The sequence below is a fragment of the Episyrphus balteatus genome, chromosome 3 (genome assembly GCF_945859705.1).
Source record: "Episyrphus balteatus chromosome 3, idEpiBalt1.1, whole genome shotgun sequence".
NCBI classification, from domain to species: Eukaryota; Metazoa; Arthropoda; class Insecta; order Diptera; family Syrphidae; genus Episyrphus; species Episyrphus balteatus.
In genome coordinates, this window is record NC_079136.1 from 6,916,727 (window position 1) to 6,942,976 (window position 26,250).

The window sequence follows — 26,250 nt, forward strand, 5'->3', positions numbered from 1 at the left end:
GATGAACCTAGGTCATGCGGTGCGATGGTGTTAAAAGTTAACCAGTTAAAATGTTAGAGAGAGCAAAAATCCATCTACACACATACAATTACAAAGACACCCCGCATTTTTACATGTGACCCCCCACACACACACAAACACAAAACAACAACAATGTTATCAGTTTGTCGTAGGAGTTAGAGTTTGGGGTTTCCATTGGTAGATGATTCTTCGTCGTTCGCGTTAAACATTTTTCACCTTATTTCGGGTTGAAGTTGGCCATGATACATATTCATGGCTATATAAGACATCCGGTGAATTGCCGAGGATAACCAGTTAACAGTTAAACGTGATTCATTCAACAAGTAAAAGGAACAAAAGTACAGTGCTTGAAGGTGGTTGTTGTAAAGGATAAAATACTAGAGGACCTGTTGATATAGCGAAGAAGTGAAGTGTGGATAAACTCGATCGTGGATTTTAATTAATTAATTTTATTATTAAAAACAAAAATATAGTGAAATAACAATTTAATTCACAAAAATGTGTAATAAAATAATTTATCTGGGAGTTGTTTTGCTATTGGCACCTACCGGATTCGTTAAAGGTAAAAAAATTCATGGAGAAAAAAAAAACTACATATTATATATTTTTTTCGGGATGAAACCAATTACATATGAAAAACTTATAGAAAAAACAGACCTTATGAACGTTGCAAAAAAATATTTAATCAAAACAAGCTGAACCAAAATAAAATTTTTTGTTCAGTGTGTTTTAAATTTTCGTGCATCAAACCCAAAATAAGTGACATTTTAGTGTTGTAAAAATAATTTTACAGCAATTTTAGTCTTTTGCTATACAAAAAAGTTAAAAATTTATTTTTAAAAGCAAAATAAGAAAAAAATTATTTTCGCGTCGGTAAAAAATAAGAAGAACCTGTGAATGGTCAAATTTCTATAATATGAGTGGCTAAAAGCAATTTCAAAAAATTCACTAACTTGTTCAAAAAATTTTCAAAAAAAAAGAAGACCCATTTATTCTAGAAAGTTATAAATAAAACTGGAATCGATTGAATTCAAAAGCGTACAGTTACGGTTTTTTTCGGGACCAATCATATCATAAGGGACGAAATAGTCGTTTTAAGTTCAGATAACTTAAAATTTTTTAATGGTAGATCGAAATATACAGGGTGATTCAGGAGTAATGTGCCAAAAAGCTAGAGCGTGTAGGTTAGGTCGAGACAAGAAAAAAATCGTATGGGAGGGGGGGGTCTATACCCCTTCGTTTAGCGGGGAGGGGCAGTTTAAAAACAAAAATTGACTTAATTAGGAAAAAAAAATTATTAAAAATCAACGGTTATACTTACAATAACGTGCTATACTTTTTTGTATAGCCAAAACATTAGTCTTTTACAAAATTTTCAAACAAAGCCATTTTATTTCACAGTTTTTGAAAAATTAATTTTTAAAATCAAAATTTTGAGAAAAAAAATTGGAAAAAAATTATTTTTTTTTCAAAATTTCATGTAATTAAGTACTAATTTAATTTAATTTTAAAATTTGATGCTTTTATTTATTTTTAAACAAAAACAGAAAACCAGATTCAAAAATATGTTGTCGTTTTCGAGAAATTAACAAAAAAAAACCAAAACAAATTTTTTCTAAAAAAAACCTCTTTATATTCTGTTTTTACGTAGCTGAACTTGTTGATAAATTATTAATTTATGAAACATTAACAATTCTTCTATTATTTTTTAAACATTCAGACTCAAATAAGATAACAATAAAGTGATGCCGTATTGGATTTGGATTAACCCTGAATTGATCAACTTTTTTTATTGATAACACCTGAACACTTACCTACCTAAAAAATTTTCATACTATGTCTGGGGTGCTCGCTACCCATAGATTCTAGCTGTAAGGGTCTTAAGGCAGTATAATTGTTTTATTGTATAAAGATTTCTTGCCAGAATTTTCTATTCCCAATTTACAACTTTTTTTTTACATATGAATGCAATGTTCCAATATTCTTAGGATTTGTTCATGAATATAATAATAAATACCTAAAATTTTTCAACTACAAGCTGAAAATTCAGAGAGCTATTCCTAATAACTTGACGAATAAAGAATTAACAAGTCCCCCCACTCTTGGGTAAGCGGCCCGCAATTTCCACATTGCTTGAAATCAATGCTCAAGTTTATCAGATTAGAAAATATTTTACTTCCCATGAACCTCAAGCAAAAAAACAAAATGGCTGATTTAAACAAAAAAAAAAAAATGTTTCCGATTTCGCAAGAAATTCTGATAAAAATTTTGTAAAATTAAATTTTTTTCGATCGGAAAACTGAAAGTTTATTATCACAAGAAATATATGTATATGAAAGAAGCTGCATAAAAAAGCAAGTATTGTTACAAAAGAATTTTCTTCACTTTTTTGGAAACGGAAAAAAAAAACATTTTTGGACATCTTTTCTTTTACAACTCAGTAGATACTCTTTTTTTGATTTTATTCTCAAAACAAAAATTGACTAAGAAAAAAAATTTCAACGATTTCAACTCATGTGGAAATTTGAACTTTTTTGAGTTATTTTTTGCTTTTTTAATTCAAAATTGTGGACCCTTCATGTCGAAAAATAGTAGTTTTTATTACAATAAATTTCTAAACAACATGTACAAAATGGAATGAATTCACTTTGTGTAATAGGGTGTGTCAAAGTGCTCAGCTATGCAATTTTCAAATGTAAATAGCTTTTAACCCTCTATAACTCATGAGTTCAGAATAAAAAAAGAATTGCAGAATTATATAGTGACATGCATTTAAAATAAAATGCACGACTGGGGCCGCACGTACTTGCTCTTGCAGTTTAAAGCACTTTTATGTTAGCTTACTTGTAGGTTATTAGAGCTGCCTCTATATACATTTTTAAGAAATTTGGTTGATGTAGGGGAAGAGCCGGCATGGAGGCCAAATGTTAGTTAAATAAAATGTTTTTTTATTTGACTTGACTTTTTTGAGAAAAACTAAAAACGCAGTTTTACTGCAATTACTTTGAGTATTACGTATGCAAAATCCTTAGAGCCATTTTTGAGAAAATTGCAATAACTCCATAATGATGTACGGGAAGAGCCGACATCCGCGATTTAAAAAAATATAGAGACCATATTTCCACTATCCGTATTTTTTGAGAAAAACTAAAAACGCAGTTATGTTAGAACTTTATACAGCATTACGTGTGCTAAATTTAATCGAAATCGTTAGAGCCGTTTTCGAGAAAATTGCAATAACTCGAAAATTTTGTATGGGAGGTATACGTTCTAAGCGAGATATTAAAAAACAAAAAAAAACCAACCTTGGAAATTACGAAAAAAACATCCATACCAAATTTCAAGAAAATCCGTCCACTCGTTTAGGCTGTAGCTACTTGTACAGATGGACGCAAGGACGCACCGACGGACGTCATGACGAAACCCACTTTTTTGGGCTTCTCCAATATCGCACAGTGGTTCCGTAGTAGGCCATAGGCCGAAATATCGATGTCAATATAATGACGTCATTTTTCGTTATATATGTTATAAATAGCCTATTCTTTAAGATGGCGTAACAGAAATTTTGAGAAAATAACGGAACTTTTCATATCGACCATAAAAAGTTGTCGAAAAAAGTCTGGTTTCAAGCTTTATTTTTGGTCCCGAATCAACTTAAACTTTTAAATGTATTTTTCGGTTAAAATTATTTTTAAAGTTTTTTTGTTGTTATGGAACTTAAAGTTGAAGGTATGTACTATATTTAAAGAGTTTACAATTCTATTTTATTTAAAATTTTCAATAAAAAACAGACTAGAGAAGGACAGGTTCAAATTCCATACTTTTGTTTTTCTTCTCACTTTAACGAAACTTTTAACTATGTTGTCATCAATATAAATACATGATTCATATACATAGCCGTAGCTAGGATTTCATTTCGGGGGGGGTTACCTCAGACTGAAAAAAATTTTTTTTTAAGATTCACAAAACTTTTTTATCAACTATAGGCGTGTTTTTTCTATTACTCAGTTGCTACTCATTTTTGATTTTATTCGCAAAACAATAATAAAAATTACACAAGTAAGTATTTGTTTTTATTGTTTTTCGAATAAAATAAAAAAATGAGTAGCTACTGAGTTGAAGAAAAAACACGCCTTATATGTAACTGCAGTCGATTCTTAATTCCGCTAAAGCAAATGTTCATTAGAACTGTGTCAGAGCGAAAAACTTGTCAATATCCTTTAGATAGGAGAATAGGAGAGAAATTCATAGTTAAAAGTTTAAAATAGCTCTGCTTACCGTAGAAGAATTTAAGAATGTACCGAATATAAAATGGCCGAATATTCGGCGGCATTTCTAGTTTAAATTGGTACAAGGAGTGATAAGATGTTTGATATAAATTGCGAGCGTTAGCGAGCAAGAAAATATTTTTGAAGAAATAAATTTGAACCATTATTAGGCTTTATACAAAAAATTATTTCGCACAATTTTATATATAAAAACATTGAAAAATGAAATTTTTCTCCCACTAAAATTTTGTAGCAAAAAATTGAAATATTCTATTATATCAATTTAGTTCTAAATTAAATCGGGAATACTTAAAATTAAAAATTTTAAATAATCCAAGTTGTTTGGCATGAGCTAATTTTCTAATTTGAAACAATTTGATAAATAGAAAGCTAAAAATATAACAAAAATTTTACATAGGTACTCTCTGAAATAAAAGGTTAAGATGTCGGAAAGACTTAAATAGATTTAACGGTAATATTTCAAAAACGAGATGTGATCGAATATTTTTATCTTCGGATTCGAGTTCAGCAACCCTTTGAAAAAGTATAGTTTAGCCTCGACATCAAAAACCTTGTAGATAAATACTTGTGTTATTTAAAGGGTTCTTAAAAAAACATTTTAAGGTGTTTACATAGTGCTTTAGGAAATGATCAAAGAGGTAAAAACTAGTTTTTTGAAAATCCCTTACCAAACGTTGTAATGGACCACAAAATTGTTGTTTTTCCTTATAAAAACTTCATCGACAGCTTCTTAAACGATACGAAATTGGTAGAGACTTTAAGGGAGATTTTCGGGATCGGGTCAAAATCCTGCTTTCAAAATTCTGCTTTTCAAATTCTGCTTTTTTAACGAAAATTCTGTTTTTCAAAATTCTGCTTTTCAAAATTCTGCCAGCATTATTCTTGAACAAAAAATTCTGCCAATTCTGTTTTTTTTATAAAGAAAAATACACCTCATTAATGTAATTCAACATTGGTACTTTCCCAAATTTTTTTATTTGAGTGTCGCAAATATTTTTCAAATAAAATCTATAACTTATTGGAACCCATCGGTTGTTTGATACAAAATATTCCTTTTAAAAAATTTTGAATTATTTTCGGAAATGTTTAGTATTAAAAACTTGTTCTTAATTTTTTCAAATTTATTTATTTATAAAAAGAAAATTAATATACATTCAAAGAATAACAAATTATGTAGGTAAGTTATCAAATAAGCAGATAGTTTTTCAAGAAGATGATTTTACAGAAGTCTGCAAAAAATTAAAGAACGGTTTGGAAAATGTTAAAAAGCGCGCGCTTTTTAACATTTTCCAAACCTTTTTTTAATTTTTTGCAGAATTTTGAAAAACAGAATTTTGAAAAGCAGAATTTTGAAAGCAGAATTTTGTAAAGCAGAATTTTGAAAGCAGGATTTTGAAAGCAGGATTTTGACTCCGGCAGAATTTTGACCCCAACCCGAGATTTTCAGATAGGTAATTAAATTACTAAAATACAAAAACAAACCACTTAGTACTGCAAATATTAGACTTATAGGTATTTTTTTATACTATGTCTTTAGATTTTCTGAAAAAAAAAATTCGGGGGGGGGTTAAACCCCCAAAACCCCCCCCCCCCCCCTAAATACGGCTATGTTCATATACATAAATTTTCTCTAGCATGTGTAGTTTCTGAAACAATTGAATCTGTCTGCGAATAAGTGCGACGGGCTACGACTGACTCTTTCACACTCACTGTTTCAATTTTACCCATATTTCTCATATTTAAAAATTTTTCAAATAATTTTTTTTTTTTTTTAATTTTTATGTTTTCCTTAAGTTTTTGTACATATTTTTGTAAAATTATAGTAGTTTTTTTTTCGGCCATACAAAAGTGACACGCTGTAAAAACAAGAACCTGACGTTTATTTAAAAGCAATGAATGGAGATTTAATAAGCTTAAAGGCTATGAAATTTTATGGCTCAGATATAAAATCACGAAATATTGAGAAAATCGCGTATTTTTTTACTTTAAAAAAATCCTAGCTAGTTAACGAAAATATTTTAAAACTTTTATTGCCCTCTCTTATTATGAATTATGTTAAATATTAGTAATTAATAAAGTTTGCAGTCATTCCAAGGTATGAATTTATTTGGAATTGTCAGTAGGTAAATTAAAAAAAATTATTTCTGAATTAAGAACTTATGAAACAAAATAAGGCAACGGTAATGAGGAAACTCGTAGCAACAATTAGAATTAATATTTAAGCTCTATTTAATCTCTAATGTGTCATTCTAGGAATTCTTCATCTGACCTTCAATGTTATTCAGTTTAAAGTTTTTACTATTACTAAACAAAATATATAAAAATGTTCATAATGCTCCGGATCACATTCATTTCAAAATGAATAAATTGAAGAAGCCCAAAAACGAAAACCTATTATTAACTCTAAATACTAAATTTATGTCAGTCCTCCATTTAGAGAGTTTCTGTTTCTGAGAAGTTTTAATTTACTATGTGGCACTTTATAGAATTCATACTAAAATACCTACCAAAATCACTAAAACTATGTTGATGGTACTGATTGCCCTTTATAACAAAATAAATTGTTAACCTACGTGTTCTATCTTTGCTGAACGCTTGGAAAGAACACCTTCTATATGTAATCAGGCTCTGTTGAGAGCAAAAACTATTATTTCCATAAATTGTATTGCTTTAAAGAGTATTTAATTTGAAAGAAGAACTTTCTAATCTCACAGGTTATCTCTCATCCTTCGCAAAGTTTAAAACACCTTTTATGTATTCTTTCATTCAAATTCGTACTTCCTTTTTTGCTTTGTTATTTTTGCAGTCTTTCTTTTTTGTATGTGGTTTTGATTAAAAATACCTACATGCAGACCAAACAATTTAATTCAGCACAGTTTTATTTGAGATCAAACCTCAATTTCAATTTTTTTTTTTACTCGGAACTAACATTCGAATTGGTACGAATAGCTGACTGTATACTAAGCCATCTCCCAGAAATATAGATTATAACCCGCATAAGTGAAAAAAAACCCATGTCTATATCAATAAATCAACACTGTTTGCTTGATTTTTTATATATAGAAAAAACCTATCGACAGGTCCTACCAAAATATATTTTTACTTGTTTGTATCAATATCTATTTGAAGGCATTTTGTATGCCAATTAACTGATAATATGTTATAGTCCTTTAGATGTCCAGATAATGTTAACATTATAACAGAAACATGATGAGATATAAAAACAAAAAATCCTCTTGATTAATTTGACAGTAAAGATAAAGTGTCGAAAAGTGATGTTTTTCTATATAAGAATGACTCAGCTATTGACCTTTTATTTTAAAGATGTAATTATTTTTCAACAAGCTTTTATACCCTTAAATAGAAATCTGCATGGTTAAAAAATGCATCATTTTACATTCGAAAGTGAATTGTTCAAATGCATAATAATTGGATGACATCACAAAAAAATACAGAAAACAAATCTAAACGAGATATTTCATCACTTGAACTTTCAATTAAAGTGCAACCACGTATAGAAGGTGCATGCAATGTAAATGCTTCGCGGATTCGAAAAAAAATTTTCATATGAGAAGCAACTTTGGGGTTTCAAAATCCACCCACCCGCTTAAGTCGATTGGAGTTTGACCAGTAGTCATTAGATAACACCGCACCGGTCGGAGTACAAGGATACTAGTTTAGGGCGCCAAATAATAGGTCTTTTAAAATAATATGAAACAAAAAATAAAATGCACGACTGGATTATAGGTACTTGCTCTAGCATACTTTTATGTTAGTTTACTAGTAGATTCTATATATCGTCGGCGTAAAGCAAAATTGTTCTAAGTCACAAAACGCAAATTTTACTGGGGACGATTTTTAAGTTTCAAATTGGTTTAAGGCGACAATTTTCTGCTCATTTAAACCTCAAATTTTTTTTTCGAAACGTCCAAAACAGGGCGATAAGATAAGATTGAAAATAGTGACCCAGTGTCAAAAAATCTGATTGATCAGGGTGCTATACAAACATTTTTTCTATTAAGCAAGTTTAAAATTAAAGAATTGTAAAAAAAAAAAACAAAGGTTTTTTAAAATTTTACAAAAAATCCAATAAATTGAACATATTAAAGATTTTTGTAATGATTTCAAGTTACCAAATTTTGAGAGATTTTAGTTTCAAATTTCAGCATATTTTGGTTGCAACATTACTTTTGAGACACTCTGTGTATGAGAAGTTACAAGAACAGACGGCAATTATATAGAAATACTGCAAAAAAAATCCAAACAAAAATTCTAAAAAATCTGTTTGTTCAAATTATATATTAACTATACAAAAAAGGTTAAAAAAAATTACAGATTAACTTTAGTAAAAATTCCACCGATGTAATTTTTAAGGAACTTTTACGAATTCAAATCTTATCTTAACGCGACTACCAAGGATGGTTAATCCTTAGGGAAATAACTAAATAAATCATTTGAAAAGTCAATCAAGTGAAAATGTCACTGCATGTGTTAACAAGCAGCATGACATGTAATAATATGTGTGTTTGTTAAGGACAGGGTTTTTATTGACCCTAAATCATTAATGGGTGTTTTATTGGCTAGCGCTTAGGACTTTGCTTAATCATGAGGAAAAATATAACTAATGGTATCTATCTAATCTCCAGCTGCCTCAGGGGTGGTGAATTTCACTTGTTGCTGCTTTGATATCTGATTATTATGATAAGTAGGTATGTTTGGTATATCGTATATGACATAACAAATAGCATTTTGCCGCAGATGATTATATGGAAAAATTCGAATAAAGTGAACGTATTATTTATTGAGTCTTTTACATGTTATTATTATAATTATGTGATGTATCAGTCTGTTTTGAGTACAGTTATAAATTTATTTCTTTTTGGAAAATATTCATTTATATTGGTTGCTATATGTAATTCTATTTTTTTTGTTTTTCTACTTTTTTTCAAATAAATTGACAATTGCTTGTTGCATAATGTAAACTGAGGATTGGATCAAAGAAATGTTCCTTTACTTTTAAAATGATAATCGACAAAACGATAATCGTTTCACAGTTTGTGAATCATCAAAAATATTTGAAATCATGCCTGATTCAATATCCTAATCATGTTCTTAACTGTCATGTCAGCCTTTGTGACTAAGTTGCATTATTTTACTCCGATTGCCTAGGTGAAAGATATTTACATTTTACTGTCAGTCTGTCAGTCTGTCAGTCTGTCAGTCTGTCAGTCTGTCAGTCTGTCAGTCTGTCAGTCTGTCAGTCTGTCAGTCTGTCAGTCTGTCAGTCTGTCAGTCTGTCAGTCTGTCAGTCTGTCAGTCTGTCAGTCTGTCAGTCTGTCAGTCTGTCAGTCTGTCAGTCTGTCAGTCTGTCAGTCTGTCAGTCTGTCAGTCTGTCAGTCTGTCAGTCTGTCAGTCTGTCAGTCTGTCAGTCTGTCAGTCTGTCAGTCTGTCAGTCTGTCAGTCTGTCAGTCTGTCAGTCTGTCAGTCTGTCAGTCTGTCAGTCTGTCAGTCTGTCAGTCTGTCAGTCTGTCAGTCTGTCAGTCTGTCAGTCTGTCAGTCTGTCAGTCTGTCAGTCTGTCAGTCTGTCAGTCTGTCAGTCTGTCAGTCTGTCAGTCTGTCAGTCTGTCAGTCTGTCAGTCTGTCAGTCTGTCAGTCTGTCAGTCTGTCAGTCTGTCAGTCTGTCAGTCTGTCAGTCTGTCAGTCTGTCAGTCTGTCAGTCTGTCAGTCTGTCAGTCTGTCAGTCTGTCAGTCTGTCAGTCTGTCAGTCTGTCAGTCTGTCAGTCTGTCAGTCTGTCAGTCTGTCAGTCTGTCAGTCTGTCAGTCTGTCAGTCTGTCAGTCTGTCAGTCTGTCAGTCTGTCAGTCTGTCAGTCTGTCAGTCTGTCAGTCTGTCAGTCTGTCAGTCTGTCAGTCTGTCAGTCTGTCAGTCTGTCAGTCTGTCAGTCTGTCAGTCTGTCAGTCTGTCAGTCTGTCAGTCTGTCAGTCTGTCAGTCTGTCAGTCTGTCAGTCTGTCAGTCTGTCAGTCTGTCAGTCTGTCAGTCTGTCAGTCTGTCAGTCTGTCAGTCTGTCAGTCTGTCAGTCTGTCAGTCTGTCAGTCTGTCAGTCTGTCAGTCTGTCAGTCTGTCAGTCTGTCAGTCTGTCAGTCTGTCTGTCTGTCTGTCTGTCTGTATAAGGACCTACAGCCTTAACGGATGGACCGATTAATGTCAAACTTGGTATGTAGCGTTATTTGGCGACTCTCCAAAGGGGTTTTTGGAATTAATTTTTTTGGACCAAAAACAACGGTACTTGTCATATACCGATTTTAGTAAAATTGAAATATCTCAAAAACGGCTCCAACGATTTTGTTTAAAAAATTCAAACGTTAGTTTTAAGCTAAGGTCTACCTTTTAATGAAAAATTTTTTTTTGGAAAATCATTATTAACGGTACCTGCCATAGAACCGTTTTTTTCAAATCGGATTATCTCCGAAACCACTTAATTGATTTCAACGAAACTTTTTGTGAAGAAGCATTTATATAATTTAAATATAAGCCAAAAATAAAATTTTGAAAAAAATAATTTTTGGATTTTTAAAAAAATTTTGAAAATTTTTTTTTGAAAAATCAAATTTTCGAAAACGTTACATTGAATTTTTTTGAAATTTTGTTTTTAGATGCTGATTAGTGATTTCTACAAAATCGCATACCAATTTTATTTTAGAACTTTTTTTCTAAAAAATTATTTATAAAAAATTAGTTTTTTAAAAAACGGCTCTAACGATTTTGAAAATTTTTTTTCTAAAAATGCATGTTAATATATCAATCAAAACTGCATACTTGTTTTGGAGGGCAATTTGATTTCAGATTTTATTTAATTTTTTTAAAAAACGAATTTTTTTTTTTCCAAATTTCTATATAAAAAGTCTTAAAAATTTAAGCAACTTTTACTCTAAGAGCAAGTTCGTGCGACCCAGTCGTGCATTTTATTTATTTTCAAATCCGATTATCTCCGAAAGTGCTTATTCCATTTCAACAAAACTTTTTGTGAAGAAGCATTTATATAATTTTAATATAAGGCAAAAACAAAATTTCAAAAAGAAAATTATTTTAGGATACCTATTTAAAAAATTTTCAAATTTTCTTTTTGAAAAATCAAATATTTAAAAACGGGACATTGAAATTTTGTTTTAGATGTTGATTAGTGATTTCTACAAAATGGCATACCAATTTTATTTTAAAACTTTTTTTCCAAAGAATTATTTATAAAAAATTAGTTAAAAAACGATTTTATCGATTTTGAAAACTTTTTTTCTAAAAATGCATCTTAATATATCACTCAAAACTGCAGATTTTGTTTTTTTTTTTAACTAATTTTATTTTATTTTATTTTTTTTTTTTTTTTTGTACCTATAGGTATAGTTCCTACATTTTCCAAACTCCTATATAAAAAGTCTTAAAAATTTCAACAACTTGAACTCTAAGAGCAAGTTCGTACGAACCAGTCTTGCATTTTATTTCTCATAAAAGATAAAACCATCCTCGGAAGTTGCTATGTGTGTTTTTTTTTCGGGCAAAACTATTTTCATGGATGTCAGTTCCATAAGATTCACCCTAAGATGACGTGCCATCACTTAAGATTATTTTTTAAATGCCACTGTTTGCTTATTTTTGTGCAAAATGGGCATGGTGCTAAAGCATCTTGGCTTGTCGGGAACTGTTTTTTTTTTTTTTTTTGACGCACAATCTTAAGCATTCCAAATTGTACAGTTGAATTTCCAGCATTACCATGTTTTTCCCTTTGATGGCTTAGCGATTTCTTTTGCTTCTTTAAAAGTACTCTTGAGGGCTGTTTCAATACAAATTCATCAACTACCTAAATAAGCTTCATCAATTACATCATTGATCTCAAAACTTAGCATCAGTTCAGAATTAACATACAAAATCAAAACATAAACATCGAAATTCGAATATAAATTAAAAAGAAAATTCTTGAATACACAACCCTCTTTGCTATCAAAAAATATATATTTTGGACACATAGCTATAACAATTTTAAAAAAACACACACACAAAAACGTGCCAAAATTCAAACAATCATTTCGAGAAATTGTGAAATCCTTAAAAAAAAAAAAATTAAAGAATTTTCACTTATTGCCTACTCATTCATTTACACATATGTATAAAAATATATACAAACCTTTAAAAGGAAAGAATCTATCTTAATAATATGATATCGCATCAGGTGTAAGCATTTCATTGTTATAAGAAATAAAAAAATTATATTTCGTCCTTTAATTTCCTTTCTACCCTTTTTCTTTCAAAACATAGACAACAACCAATCACAAAAACACATACATACCTAACATTACAACTTTAATCGAAATTACATTTCTTTTGTTCACATTTTCTCTCGAAATAAAGATTTTAAAAAATCATATCAACAAGCTCCTTAAAAATAGATATCTTTAACTCATTCCTGGTTCTCATTTGGTAATGTATAAAAATGTGTGAACAAAAAGTGAAACTACCCACATGATGATTATCCTAAAAGTACAATTTATCATAATTTTGCTTCTTCCTTATATGTACATTTGCTTTGATGGCTACTAGGATAATATGTGTACCTTTATGGAGTGCACAACAAACCTTAAGAAGACACAAGAACATTACTCTTCCTTATAGCCTTTGCCAGAGCTTCTTTTCTAAAAAAGATGACGACAAAATGTGTGTTTCCAAGGAGCATTAAAATCATATAAAAAAAAAAAACTCTTCATTAAGACTTTTTTCATAAAATCCAGTAAAAACCATCATGACTCGAGTCAATTTCTAAAGAAAAACTTTGGACTATAAAACGTCTGTGACGTCATATATATTCATTCATAGAATTTTGGTCCTCCTACCTAAACCCTTTTAAATATAATAACTTATTTATAAAAAACGCGATGATTTATTTTTTTTTTCCTAAGGGCAACCGATTTATAAAAACACCTTTCGACTTGTGTTGTTTTATTAATATTTATTATTTCTTTAGTCTTAAAGTTCATCTCTCATGATATATTTTCTTCAACAACAATACCAATAGTGCCTTAAGAAAATGTAATTAATTGCAATTTGCATCCTGTTTTTTTTTTCTTACAGGTTCCTGCCTAGAATATGGTCATTCATGCTGGGGAGGTATGTAATAATAATCATTAAAGTTTTTTGCTTTCCCCGTGGGGATAATTATTTTTTTTTTCCCAATTAATATATAGCACATGGCAAAAGATCCATTGGGAAAATATATCGCTCAATAGATGGTAACAGCGAAAGTCAACAATCGTCAGAGGCAAAAAGAGATATAGACCCAAGTGAACTTCTTAATATGTTGTTGGAAAGGGTGAGTTATGTATTCATGTTTGTATTTGGGTTCATTAATAAAATGGGTATTCAAACTGTGTTTAGTTTTTTTTTCATAATAGATATAATAAAACTTAGCCGCCACTACGTTTGTAGCGGATATCCTTCTAGTAAATGTAGGAATTTTTAAACAAAGTTTAAATTATAATTCTAACAAATCCCTTTAGATGTTGGCGGTTTGAGAACATCGAATGCCAAACATATATGAGGTTTGAATAAACTATACCAATGAGAAAATTATATCATTAGAAATCTTTATAAATCAATTCAAACATTAAGAAAAATATTTTCGATGTTAATTTCATAAAACAAAAGTTTTGTGATAGTTTTTGAATTACTCAGCCCCAGCTCATAAATTAAAATTAGTTATAGATTGCTGTGTTATTATTTTGACATTTAAAAGTACCCATTGATTACAATTTTACATTAGACGATCGAGAATTTAGCTATGAATTATTCCATTGTGGGGAATCTACGATACATTTTGACAGGGGCGTACACACCATTGGGGCAAGCGGGGTGATGCCCCGGGGCCCCCCGACACGCCAATGCCCCGAATGGAGACAATGCAGAGAATGCAACTTAGACAAATTATATTCTTCAGTGTAATACATAATTAATTTGTAGCCAGCCACATAATATTTCATCTAAAAAAAATTCGTCAGGGGGCTCCAACAAATAAATCGGTTTTTTGAAAAAAAAAAAAAAAAAATTATCTTAGGGCCCCAAAAAATGTTACTTGAATAATAATCTTGAATAATCTTTACGACCAACAAATGATACATTAGGGGCCCAAAAAAAAGTAGGTCGTATACGTACTTTTTTATTTGCTCTTTTCTATATAAAAGGGGCCCCCTAAATATCAAAGGAGTCCCAAAATGTAGTCTTGCCCCGGAGACAGTGGCGTACGTTGAGTCACCGTTGCCCCGGGGCAAGACTAAATTTTGGGGCCCCTTAGATAAAAAAAAGTACGTATACGCCGTACTTTTTGTTTGTATGGCTTATTTATTTTTAGGTTTATTTTAATGTTATAATATGTTCGTAATGCACTTTGATATACTTACTTAAAATTTCTAGTAGTAAATACTTGTACTAGGGGCCCCCAAAATTAAATATTTAAAGACCCCTAAAATAATTTTTTTTTTAGCTTAGAATTGATAGTTGTTGGGACCTCTGTTTTGAAGTAATATGTACACATTTGATTTTCCATCATGAAACATAGTTTATTTCTGTTGGGGCCCCTGAAAAACTATTTTTGGAGCCTAAAATATAAAATATAATTTGGAGGCCCCTAAAATATAATATAATTTTTTTGGTGCCAAGAATTAATAGGTATAGGGGCCTCTTTTCTGAAGTAGTATTCGGATTTCGGAACGCCACCAATAACGTAATGTTATTATTTTGGGCACTGATGTATTAATGTTGGGGCCCCTGAATTGATATTTAATTTTCCATTTGATTGTTTTGAACCACTGAAGTAATAGCTTTTGAGGATCCTCTAATAATATTTGTCATGCCATCAGAAAATTTGATGAATATTTTGGGCTCCTTAGTAATAGATTTTGGGACCCCCAAATTAATATTTGATTGCCTCTCAACTAACGGGGTTCCTGAAAAATCATTTTTTGGGACTATTCATATAATATTTTTGGAGCCCCGAAGTCATATTTTTTGGGGCTCCTAAAGTAATATTTAGTAATCCATCAACAGTAATTTAATTTAAAACACATTTTTTTTTTTAATTTAATTTTTTTTTGACGCCCTGAAGTAAAGGCTTTTGGGGCCCCTGGCCTGAAGTTGTTGTTTTGCTTTTTTGGGCTTTGGTACGCCCCTGCATTTTGATATGCATTTTGAAAAGGCAACATTTTGAAACAATTACGATTAAAAATGGGATGTTTAATTCAAATACATCCTTTTGTCAAAAATACTTTTGTCAAAAATACTCTTGGAGAACATTTTTCACATTTATAGTCTAGAAATGCATGTTAATTGGTCCATAACTTTAAACAACTTCGCTGTAAATCAGAATTACTAGATTTGAAGACCAATCTGAACTCTGAAGTAGAACTTAATTGGTATTTAACAAATTCAACCAAAAACACATCCAGATCAGTAGAATGCGATTTTAGCACACAGGTAGCGTAGCTGTCAATTAAATTATAATTTCTGACTAATCTATTTTGAGAATCTAATACCATCTATAAGGATATGCGTCGATTTTTAGAAAACTTTGGACTCTTAACACACATACATTCCGAAAAAATTTAAAATGAGCCTTGCCAAATAAGTCTAGTACATATTTTTCAATCTACGTCTCTGAAAAGGAAATACGATCTGATAGCAAAAATCTTTATGAACCGTTAAAAAACTACAAAATAGCAAATAAAATTTCCAAAACGACCAAAATTCAAATTTATGAGTTTTTTCAAACTACACCGAAGCGATTTTCTTGTTTTTGGGGTTTACCCAGAGGAGAAATTTTTCTCAAAATTAACCCTAACGAATTGAAATGGCTCGAAAAAATGTTTAAACAAAATCCAAAAGTTTCTTAATGCATTCTTCGTTTGAAGAATAAAACCATTTAAATACATAGAAATGTTTTCTTTATCTTAAAAACAAGTTTTAATACTTTTGTATACATTTCTTATAAAATTTATAATACAATTACGAGTAGATCAAAACTTTGGTTTTATGAATGTTGTAAAAACGTAGTAAGCAACATTTACCATAAGAGCTAGAACGCACAAACCAGTAAAGAACTTTTTTTCATTTTTGTATGCCAGATGCCGGTGTAATCAATGGTGTTTCATTGAAGTCTTATTGTTAACCGAATATAATTAATATAAATCAATTAATCAAGTTCAAGCGACACTCAACATTTTGGTAGATTTTTACCTACGGGCAATTTCCAATTTCCAAAAATTTCCAATTTTAATATAAATTGATACGAAAATACTGTAAATGGATGTCGCAAAACTATTACTTTCATAAGGGTTGTGGTCGAAATTCTGTATATGCCAAAATTAGGATTTCAAAATTCTGTATTCCAAAATTCTGTATTTTAAAATTCTGTAAATTCAAAATTCTGTATTTTAAAATTCTGTAAATTCAAAATTCTGTATTCTAAAATTCTGTAAACACAAAATTCTGGATTTCAAAATTCTTTAAATGATAAAAGAAAAATTGTTTTGATAATGAAAAAAGTGCGCGCTTTTTTTCTTTTATCATTTACAGAATTTTGGAATACAGATCTTTAGTATTTTCTTTGCAGAAAAAACTTTGAAGTAAAGTATCTCCCCAATTAATTTTCATATGGCAATGACATACCTTGAATACCAAAATACGAGTAATATTTAGCCAAGAATCTTCATTATCCCTGTTCCATTGGAGGTGTTAGTTTACTCATAAGTAGAAATCTAGTACAACAACTACACATTCCTATCTCCTCGAGTAGAAGATCATGTGTTAATTCTAGTACTAGATCTACTCATGAGTAAACTACCACCTCCAGTGGAACGGGGCTATTATGTACATATTTCATCAAATTGTTTTTTGTTATTTTGTATTTGTTTTTTTTTTTTTTTTGTAAGGTAATACTCCAGTCAAAGCGTCATTTGACCTTGCGATGAGAGGCACTGTCTGTTTTTATTTCATGGATCGATAGGGGTATATTTAAAAGGCTTAAACCCAATTTCTCACCACCTGATCATTCTTTTTAGCGGAGTTATTCACAAAAATGCATTTTTTGGGATATTTTACTTCTAAGCTAATATCTTTGCTCCAGATTATCGTAGACCAAAAAATAAACATACATTCTCTTTCTTATAATATTTTCTATCGTTGTATGTAATTTCATTGTATTTGAGTGAGTAACTATAAAATGGCAGCCATTTAAAGTCAAATTCCTGTTGTTAAAAAACACATTTTTGTCATTATTTCGAAAAAAGCTTATATCATGATTGACATTTTTCTAACTTATTTTGTAGCCCTGTTCATGTCCTGCATTTTACAGAAAAAATAAGCTCTTTATCACCAAAGATGGCCGAGCTATTGATAAATGAACGCATGCAAAACCGGTGCGAAAACACCCAAAAATATCGTTTTTTGGGAATAACTCGACTTCAGAATGTCCTACGGCAAAAAATAAAGCAATGAATTGTTCGTTACAACATTTTCTATCAATTTAGTGCACAATCTTTTTGTTGAAACAAATAAAAAATAAGTAATATTAAGTCAAAGTCGTTTTTTTGTTTAGCAAATTCTTGCCTTATTATTTTGCAAACGGTGCGAGTATTGGCTAAGAAAATAAAATATTATTGTAGTCCTTTAAATTATCTACAATTCAAAAAAAAAATTAGCTCTCTACGACCCACGAGAGCCGAGTAATTAATTTTTTAAAAAAGGTCCAAATGACCAACGAAAAAACATAAGACAAATTCTCTTATAACAAGAAACAATGAAAACAACCCCTCTCACTGAGAACTAGTATACGAATCATAAACAAGGGAAATTTTTTTGAATTTTCGTACGGATTAATGCTTTCTTAAAATTATAATAGCTCGGCTCCCGTGGGTCGTAGAAAGCTAAATTTTTTTTTGAATTGTAGATAATTTAAAGGACTACAATAATATTTTATTTTCTTAGCCAATACTCGCACCGTTTGCAAAATAATAAGGCAAGAGTTTGCTAAACAAAAAAACGACTTTGACTTAATATTACTTATTTTTTATTTGTTTCAACAAAAAGATTGTGCACTAAATTGATAGAAAATGTTGTAACGAACAATTCATTGCTTTATTTTTTGCCGTAGGACATTCTGAAGTCGAGTTATTCCCAAAAAACGATATTTTTGGGTGTTTTCGCACCGGTTTTGCATGCGTTCATTTATCAATAGCTCGGCCATCTTTGGTGATAAAGAGCTCATTTTTTCTGTAAAATGCAGGACATGAACAGGGCTACAAAATAAGTTAGAAAAATGTCAATCATGATATAAGCTTTTTTCGAAATAATGACAAAAATGTGTTTTTTAACAACAGGAATTTGACTTTAAATGGCTGCCATTTTATAGTTACTCACTCAAATACAATGAAATTACATACAACGATAGAAAATATTATAAGAAAGAGAATGTATGTTTATTTTTTGGTCTACGATGATCTGGAGCAAAGATATTAGCTTAGAAGTAAAATATCCCAAAAAATGCATTTTTGTGAATAACTCCGCTAAAAAGAATGATCAGGTGGTGAGAAATTGGGTTTAAGCCTTTTAAATATACCCCTATCGATCCATGAAATAAAAACTGACAGTGCCTCTCATCGCAAGGTGAGGCCCTTTTTTCCGACGCTTTGACTGGAGTATAAGGGTTTATTTCTCTTTTTTTGTAAGGTCTTTTATTGCCATTTGCTGACACAAAACTGAAATATTTAAGTAGAACATAAACTCATATTCCCTAATTTTTCCTCTGCGTAGACTGTCACATAAGGTCACATAGCAAACGGCTCTTATACACTGTTATACTAAATTTGTTAATTGAATATAAATTGTTCAACAAGCAAGATAAAAATGTATATGTTTGGAATATACAGAATTCCAAAAAGCAGAATAATGGATGTGCAGAATTTTGAAAACAGAATTTTGGATTTACAGAATTTTGAAATACAGAATAATATAAAAGCAGAATAATGGAATATAGAATACAGAATAATATTCATACAGAATTTTTTATTCAAATACAGAATTTTGGTCATACAGAATTTTGGAATGCAGAATAACGACCCGTTCCCCTTTCATTATTATGTGAAAAATTATTTTTTTATTTTAGCAAATCTATGAAAAAATAAAACTTTGTGGGTAACTCACGTTACCAGAGACCAGAAATAACAGTCAACCTTTATTTTCAATAGGTTTCTCTCTGAGAGTTACCACATTACTTTAAATTACTTTAAATAGTTTCGGTTAAGGTTTGAGATTTATTTTAAAAAATCAAAAATAATGGTTATCGGTTGAGATTTATTTTTTTAAATATCTCTCAATGGTTGAGATTTTTACAAAAAAATAAATGGAAAAGGTCAACCTTTAACCGTTTTCGCTGAAAATAAATCAAAAATGGTCAATTCAAAATAAAATGTCGAATATGTCAAGAATGTCTTTATATTGCAAAAATAAGTATGAAAAGGATGGTTTTTCTAAGTTTATGTATTAAATAATGTATGAACTAAATAGACTTTCAAAGTTCTTTGGACCAAAAATTATATCTCTTTTTGTTTAAAGTAAAATCTAAAGACGAAAATGTGTTTTCCACTATTATTTGAGTCGCCGACAAGCACAATCAATGCAATTTCGAATATTTCAGGAGACCGATGTTCTATTATCTAATCCAAAGCGTTCAAGTTCCAGAAGCGTTTTCGCCTCGGAATTTTGAAAAAAATGAAATTTTTAATGCCAAAAGGTAGCGGGGACTCTAACCTACATTTGGGTACAACTCCCATCCCTGTAGGCGCACGCGTTCTCAAACCGGGAGAACTTTAAGGTAAAAAAAAAGTTAAATCCGATTCTGAAAAAATAGGCATGATGTGGCGGTTTAACATGGAAGATGATTTTTTAAAAATCTGACAATGTGCAGAGCGTAGGCCCATGACACAAGCTATCATTTGGCATCACTCCAAAAAATTGCTCTCAAGCGGTTTAGCTTCCAGGAGCGTTCAAAGATTCGGGGATTTTTCGAAAAAAAAATTTACCCCAACTTTCAAACGCGATTTTCTCGGAATTTTGAAAAAAATCGGGAAACCGGATTATACCACTATCGGGTAGCTGAGAATATAAGCTTTCATATGGCACCACTCCCATGTCTCTATGGGAATTGATACATTTGCAGATGAGATTTATTTTTTTCTCTCAGCGATAAATCTCAGTGGTTGACCGAAACAGAAAAAATACAAAATAAAGGTTTCTCTCAGACCTTGACCGAAATTTTTCTTTTTTAAAAATAAAGGTTTTTTTATGACCTTTATTGAAAAAGGCGACAAATAAGGGTTATTAAAGAACCTTTCAAAAGGTTGAGATTTATTTCTGATCTCTGCACGTTACATTAATCGGACATTATAAGACTATGAAGTTTTTCTGTGAAATTTAGAATCGTAATTTGTTTTTAATGAAGATTCCATATATAAAAATTACAAGCTTTTAAAATTAGTGACAAAACCAAACAATTTGTTCAATATTTCGAGGCAAAATTTGAAAATATTTAGGTAGGTGACTCACGTTACATTATTTTGGTAACTCATATTTTCTGCGATTTTTTGTGGTTGCAAAAGTAAAGAAAAGATGCATTTTCACTCAAGTTTTTTTTTTAATCGAATATCTATTGTGTAACGAAGCTTGCTTAAATGTTAATTTATTTTAGCAATCACGATGGGATATTGTCATCGTCACTATTAGATTCATCTTGTTTTCTGTGGACTTGTTTTTCCTTCATGTTCACGTGAAATTCTTCTGTAATTGGCAAGCTTATGCTTTAAAAATGCTTTAAGAATTTAATTTCTTTCCATAAGGGAATACAACAAAGAATCTTTTCTTGCAACTTGCCTAAAGTATAGGTAGTAATTTGTTATTTTAAAAAGTAAAAAAGACTGCATAATTTGTTCAAAATTTGTGTCCACTTTTTTATGGAATTACCCATATTTATATGATGAAATGTAAATACACTGAACGAAAAAAAGCTTATATTTACTAAACTTGTTGCGATAGAAACGTTTTCTATTTGGTTTTAGAACAGTGTAGCTATCAGACATTTCAGGCTTATCCATTTTTTACCGGAAACCTATATATATAAAATACTTCTTGGTATAAAATCTATCTTTCTCCATATTCAATAAATGGAACATAGAAGTTGTTTCAAGGGCCTTGAGGCGTTAAATCCTATATTTTGGTTATTGAACTGTAGCATTATGTTCTTCGAACGAAAAAAAAATCGATTTTAAGCATTTTTTTTAACCGAAAACTTTTCATAGTTGAAAATTTTGTTTCCAATTTCAAAGTAATTTCAAATTTCTTAACTCTTTTGTTTATTTAAATGACGTATCCGCATCGGTAGCTTGAAGCAATTTTGGGTTGTATTTTTAGATTTATGCAAAATAGAGAGGTTCCTTGGCATTAAAACATATTTCTATGCATTATTATGACATTCAAAAAAGACTTTAATGAATGTGTCTTCATATAAGTGGACAAGTTACACTTTACACTCATTTGAACGCTTTACAAAATAAATTAGAGGATGATTGAGAAATATAATCTCGAAAAGAAACTTGCTGTCACCTAATAAATCAAGTTCAAGCCACCTCAAGCTCAACACCAAATGAGTTTTACCCAGTTACTTTACAGCTTATGGTATCAAGAACCAGGACCAGAAAGAACCGTAATCTCAGTTTTAGTTTTGACATGGTTATTTAAAAAAAAAATTTTAACTTTTTTTGTAGGTGTCGCACAGATATGATTGAAGCATATTTTTAAAGGTGAAATAATAAGCTTTTCAATGATATACAATTTATTATAAGTTATCAAATAAAAAAAATGGACCAAATTGAAATGGAAGAAAAAAGTTTGTTTTTTTTAAAGCTAAATATGACGCTATCACGTAAAATTATAGTTCGTAAACTAATTTTTCAGATAATCCCTTTTTTTTTTCTTTGATATTAATTATTGTAACTTGAATTTATCTCAAATAAAAAACTTGAATTAATATCAAATTTTGTTTTAATTCAAAATGGTTGTGTTAAAAATTTACGTAGTTCCTTTTTTTATTTATAATAATTTACCTAATTTAATATACAATTTTTTTTGTATTTTTAGAACGTAAGAATGAACTTAGATGAAACCTCAAACTCACACGACTTCAAAAGAAGAAATGCCCAAGAAAATTCACAAACATTCGATGAATCAGAGCAAAGACTTAAAAGAAAGCTACGAGATGCCTTTCGAAAAGGTATAGTTTTTCACTATTCCCCATCAGAATCTGAAGAAAAAAATATTCAAAAAAATACCGAAGAATCCCAAAAACCAAAACGACACCAGAAACCTAAAGCTGAGTCAATGGACAGTACAAATGAAGATAATCAACTTGAAAACTATCCTATCATCAATCTGGACATGGAATATTTGGATTTGAAATGAGTCGAAAATAATTATCAACCAAAATGACCCTCGATTAAAAGTTAAACAAGATACACAAACTAAATACACAAAATAAACTTACTAACTAAAAATCTATAGAAAAAAGCACGCACCTTTACCAAAGATAAAAACACTGAGCAGAAGGATAAATATTTTTTATCATGATAAAATAAATTTACAATTTTATGGTTTTGTTTTGTTACACAAAAAAAAAATGATGAATATATTGATTTTTTTTATATAAATATTAATTTATTGGTACAAGGCTGGATGTACTAATATCTAAATGCTGTTTGCTAAATAAAAAAAATAATATTTAAAAAAAAAAAAACAAGCTATCTTTGGTGTTAATTAATTAAGCCATCAAAGTTGTAGGTTTCAAGATAAGGCAAGGAAATCTACTTAACAAAGTAACTTCCTCTATCCAAAGTTCTAACAATTAAGCCCTAGACATTTCTTAATTGTTTCTGTCTCATTTATGACGTTCTATCTTTAGTTCTAAATTTATTTAAGAGGTAAGTACTCATACAGCTGCCAGTGCCAGATCCTAAAATCCAATAGACAATATACTCAACTCAGTCGTTTCGTTTCATTTTTGTTTATTCCAAAGCTTCATCGTTAATTTGTATTCATTAGCAGAATGCATGATATGTAAACGTGATCTTTAATATATTTTTTTTTTTTTTGTTAAGAAAAAAAAATACTTAAATGTAGTTTTGTTTTGAAATATTATTTTTATTATTATGCAAAACATGTAATCATTAACTTTAACTAATGCTAACAGCCGGCCGGTATTAAATAAGTTAGAAAAAAAAAATTGTTCAAATCATTGCGTAGTTAGCAACGCTTAAAGTATGTGTCGTATATATGTACGAAAAATTGGAAAGCAAAGTACCCAATTATGGCTTATGACGTACATTGATGAGTACATGTCTTGAGGGCACGCACTTACGATCACGACAAATATCTAACTAGTGAAATTTCATTAGTTCGACTTTGACCGGATGGAATATTTAACGGAATTTTATGCAATTAATCAATTTTTAAAGAATGTCGGAACTTAAAGCCAAAAAGTTCTAATAGTTAAGTCAATGAGTAGTTAAAATTAAGGGGGTCAAAAATTTTGGACGCTGTATTGAAATGGGGTTTACTCTGAGTAAAAAACTCAGTTCTCAGTTGCCTAATGTTTTTGTCTTGTGGGAGTCTCGCTATTTTTTAAACCGTTTCAGAAGCTTTCTAGATGTTTGCGAAGCATTTGGGCTTTTGTTTGGCATCCAGGGGCCTCGTTCAGCTGCTGTGACGATTTTTCATTTAAGAAAATGTAAGATTGTTTTTATTTTTGTTTACGGTGTTCAACATTTTGTAGCTCCTATCGGTCCGTTTTTATTTCAATGTATAGTTTAACCCTCTGTCAGCACACGGGTGCGAATTTGGCAGGACAAAAATAAAAAAATTACGATTTTTCAAAAAAAAAATGGTCACAAAAAAGTCTCTTTATAAGGGCGAAAATATTTTTTTTCGGAATTGTGAATTTAATATTCGAATTCCTCGGAATATTCTACATCAATTTCATACTTGATTCTCTTTAAAATATTGTGACCGAAAAAAGTTCTCACCCGTGTGCCTATCACGTCACAAAAAAGAGGTGTGTCGTGTGTCTACAGAGGGTTAATATGTGCATTTCCGGTTCCAGTGGCGTAGCGTGGGGGGGGGGGGCAAGGGGGGCATAAACCTCGGGCGGAACTTTGTAAGGGGGCGGCAAAATTCAAAAAAATGAATTTAAAAAATCATACGGCCCAGAAAAAAACTGAATTACAAAACGAAATTTAATCCTGTTTTTAAAGTATCTTAAAAAATAAATCGTTAAAAATAAACATTAACTAGCATTGTGTCTTTGACTTTCTGGAAATGATCGATAATATTGAATACGGCCATTGCGGGTTAGTTTTTGGAAAAGAGGTGTATTTTTCGATCCATCAGCATAGGATTCAGATTCAGATTTTTTTTCAGATTCAGATTAGTCAATGAATGTATGAATAAAGCATTAATCTATTAGTTATAATTATTTCATAAAAAGGTTTATTTTGCGCCTGCTGTTCATATTATTATTTTGTTTAATGTGGTGAAAAATCTAAATGCACCAGAAAAAAAAAATTATTAAGGGCAGCAAAAATTGGTTCTGCCCGGGGCGCAAAAAACAACGCTACACCGCCACTGTACGGTTCCTTGTGTCCATTTTGAAAAGTTTAAATGACTTTCTTTAACCTTTTTTTTGCCAGTGGTTGTAGCTTTGAATTATTTGTTTAAATAAAACATTGCATATTTAAAAAAGCGTTCAAGCTATAAAATAAGGACTTAAGCCAAAAATTATGATTTGAAAAGCTACAACTATCTGCTGACAAAAATTAAAATCGAAAAAGGACGTTTGTTTCAAAATTTCTCCATTTACTTAAGCAAGTCGGAAGTGGAACTTTTTAATTGGAGTAAAAAATAATTCAAAGGAGGTACCTACAATATTAATTGCGCATTTTTTTTTTTAATTTTTGGATCACCTGTTTAGAAAAGGTTACCTGGCGCAGTTCAATCTTGTAGAGGTTTTGAAATGGAAGTATTAATTGGTATTTAAGTTTTTTTTGGGGCCAAAACATTTATTTCTTCAGTACTCCATTAAGGTAAGGGCCCCAACCATTGGGTGGTAAGCCAACAATGCAGTACGCAAAATTCTATTTCTTGGGTTCCTTGATATTCATGTCCTTTAGATAAGTATCAGAAGTAGTTAAAAAAAAGGATCTTAGATCTTTTGTTTAATTATTTTGTTCATGTTAACTAATTTCTTCCTCACATAACGTGGGGCTCTGCCATCCATTGGTTGCCCCGGGGCACTGCTCCGGCTGCCCACAAATGCCCCTGTGGGCATCCAATAGAAAACTATATCAATTTAGCTCAATGAAAGCATTTCGGAGCGGTTTTGGTGTCTTCGAATATTTGTTCATTTCGCAAAAAAGTTGGTTTGTAAAGCAAATAACAAAAACGAGTACAAGAATCGAATATTATTTTTTAAACAAAAACTTCTTGTTAAAATTTTTGAAAGAGTGAGTATTAAAAACGAAAACCGTCATTCCTATACGAGAGTACAATAGGATAATAGTAGGAGGTAGTATGATAAAAACAAGTATTCATCCATATTTCTCCCAGTGGAGGATATGAGAGAAAATTTTACAAAGAATAAGGAAATGGCCTAAAACACAGCGGCTAAGATGATTGGGGCACGTGGAGGATATGGACACCGACGCAACAACCCGGGGAAAGCAATCCATTCACTTTTTTCTCGGAGATGTAGAGAAAAATTACGATGAACTTTATATTTTTTTAAGAAAGTTTGAAATAAAACAAATAA

General features: G+C 30.5%; 1 protein-coding gene across 1 annotated transcript; it reads left to right on the forward strand.

Moving 5' to 3' along the window:
* The first annotated feature begins 300 nt into the window (after positions 1–300).
* LOC129916384 (uncharacterized) lies at positions 301–23,135 on the forward strand. Its single transcript, XM_055996286.1, has 4 exons — positions 301–583; positions 13,428–13,463; positions 13,541–13,665; positions 22,533–23,135. Exons 1-4 carry the CDS (start codon positions 520–522, stop codon positions 22,851–22,853), a joined length of 546 nt encoding a protein of 181 aa, XP_055852261.1. The 5' UTR covers positions 301–519; the 3' UTR covers positions 22,854–23,135.
* The last annotated feature ends 3,115 nt before the right edge of the window (positions 23,136–26,250 follow it).

Coding starts and splice junctions, on each gene's coding strand:
- LOC129916384 (XM_055996286.1), top strand. CDS start 520: ATGTGTAATAAAATAATTTATCTGGGAGTTGTTTTGCTATTGGCACCT. Junction 13,464..13,540: donor TGGTCATTCATGCTGGGGAG/GTATGTAATAAT, acceptor ATTAATATATAG/CACATGGCAAAAGATCCATT. Junction 13,666..22,532: donor TTAATATGTTGTTGGAAAGG/GTGAGTTATGTA, acceptor TTGTATTTTTAG/AACGTAAGAATGAACTTAGA.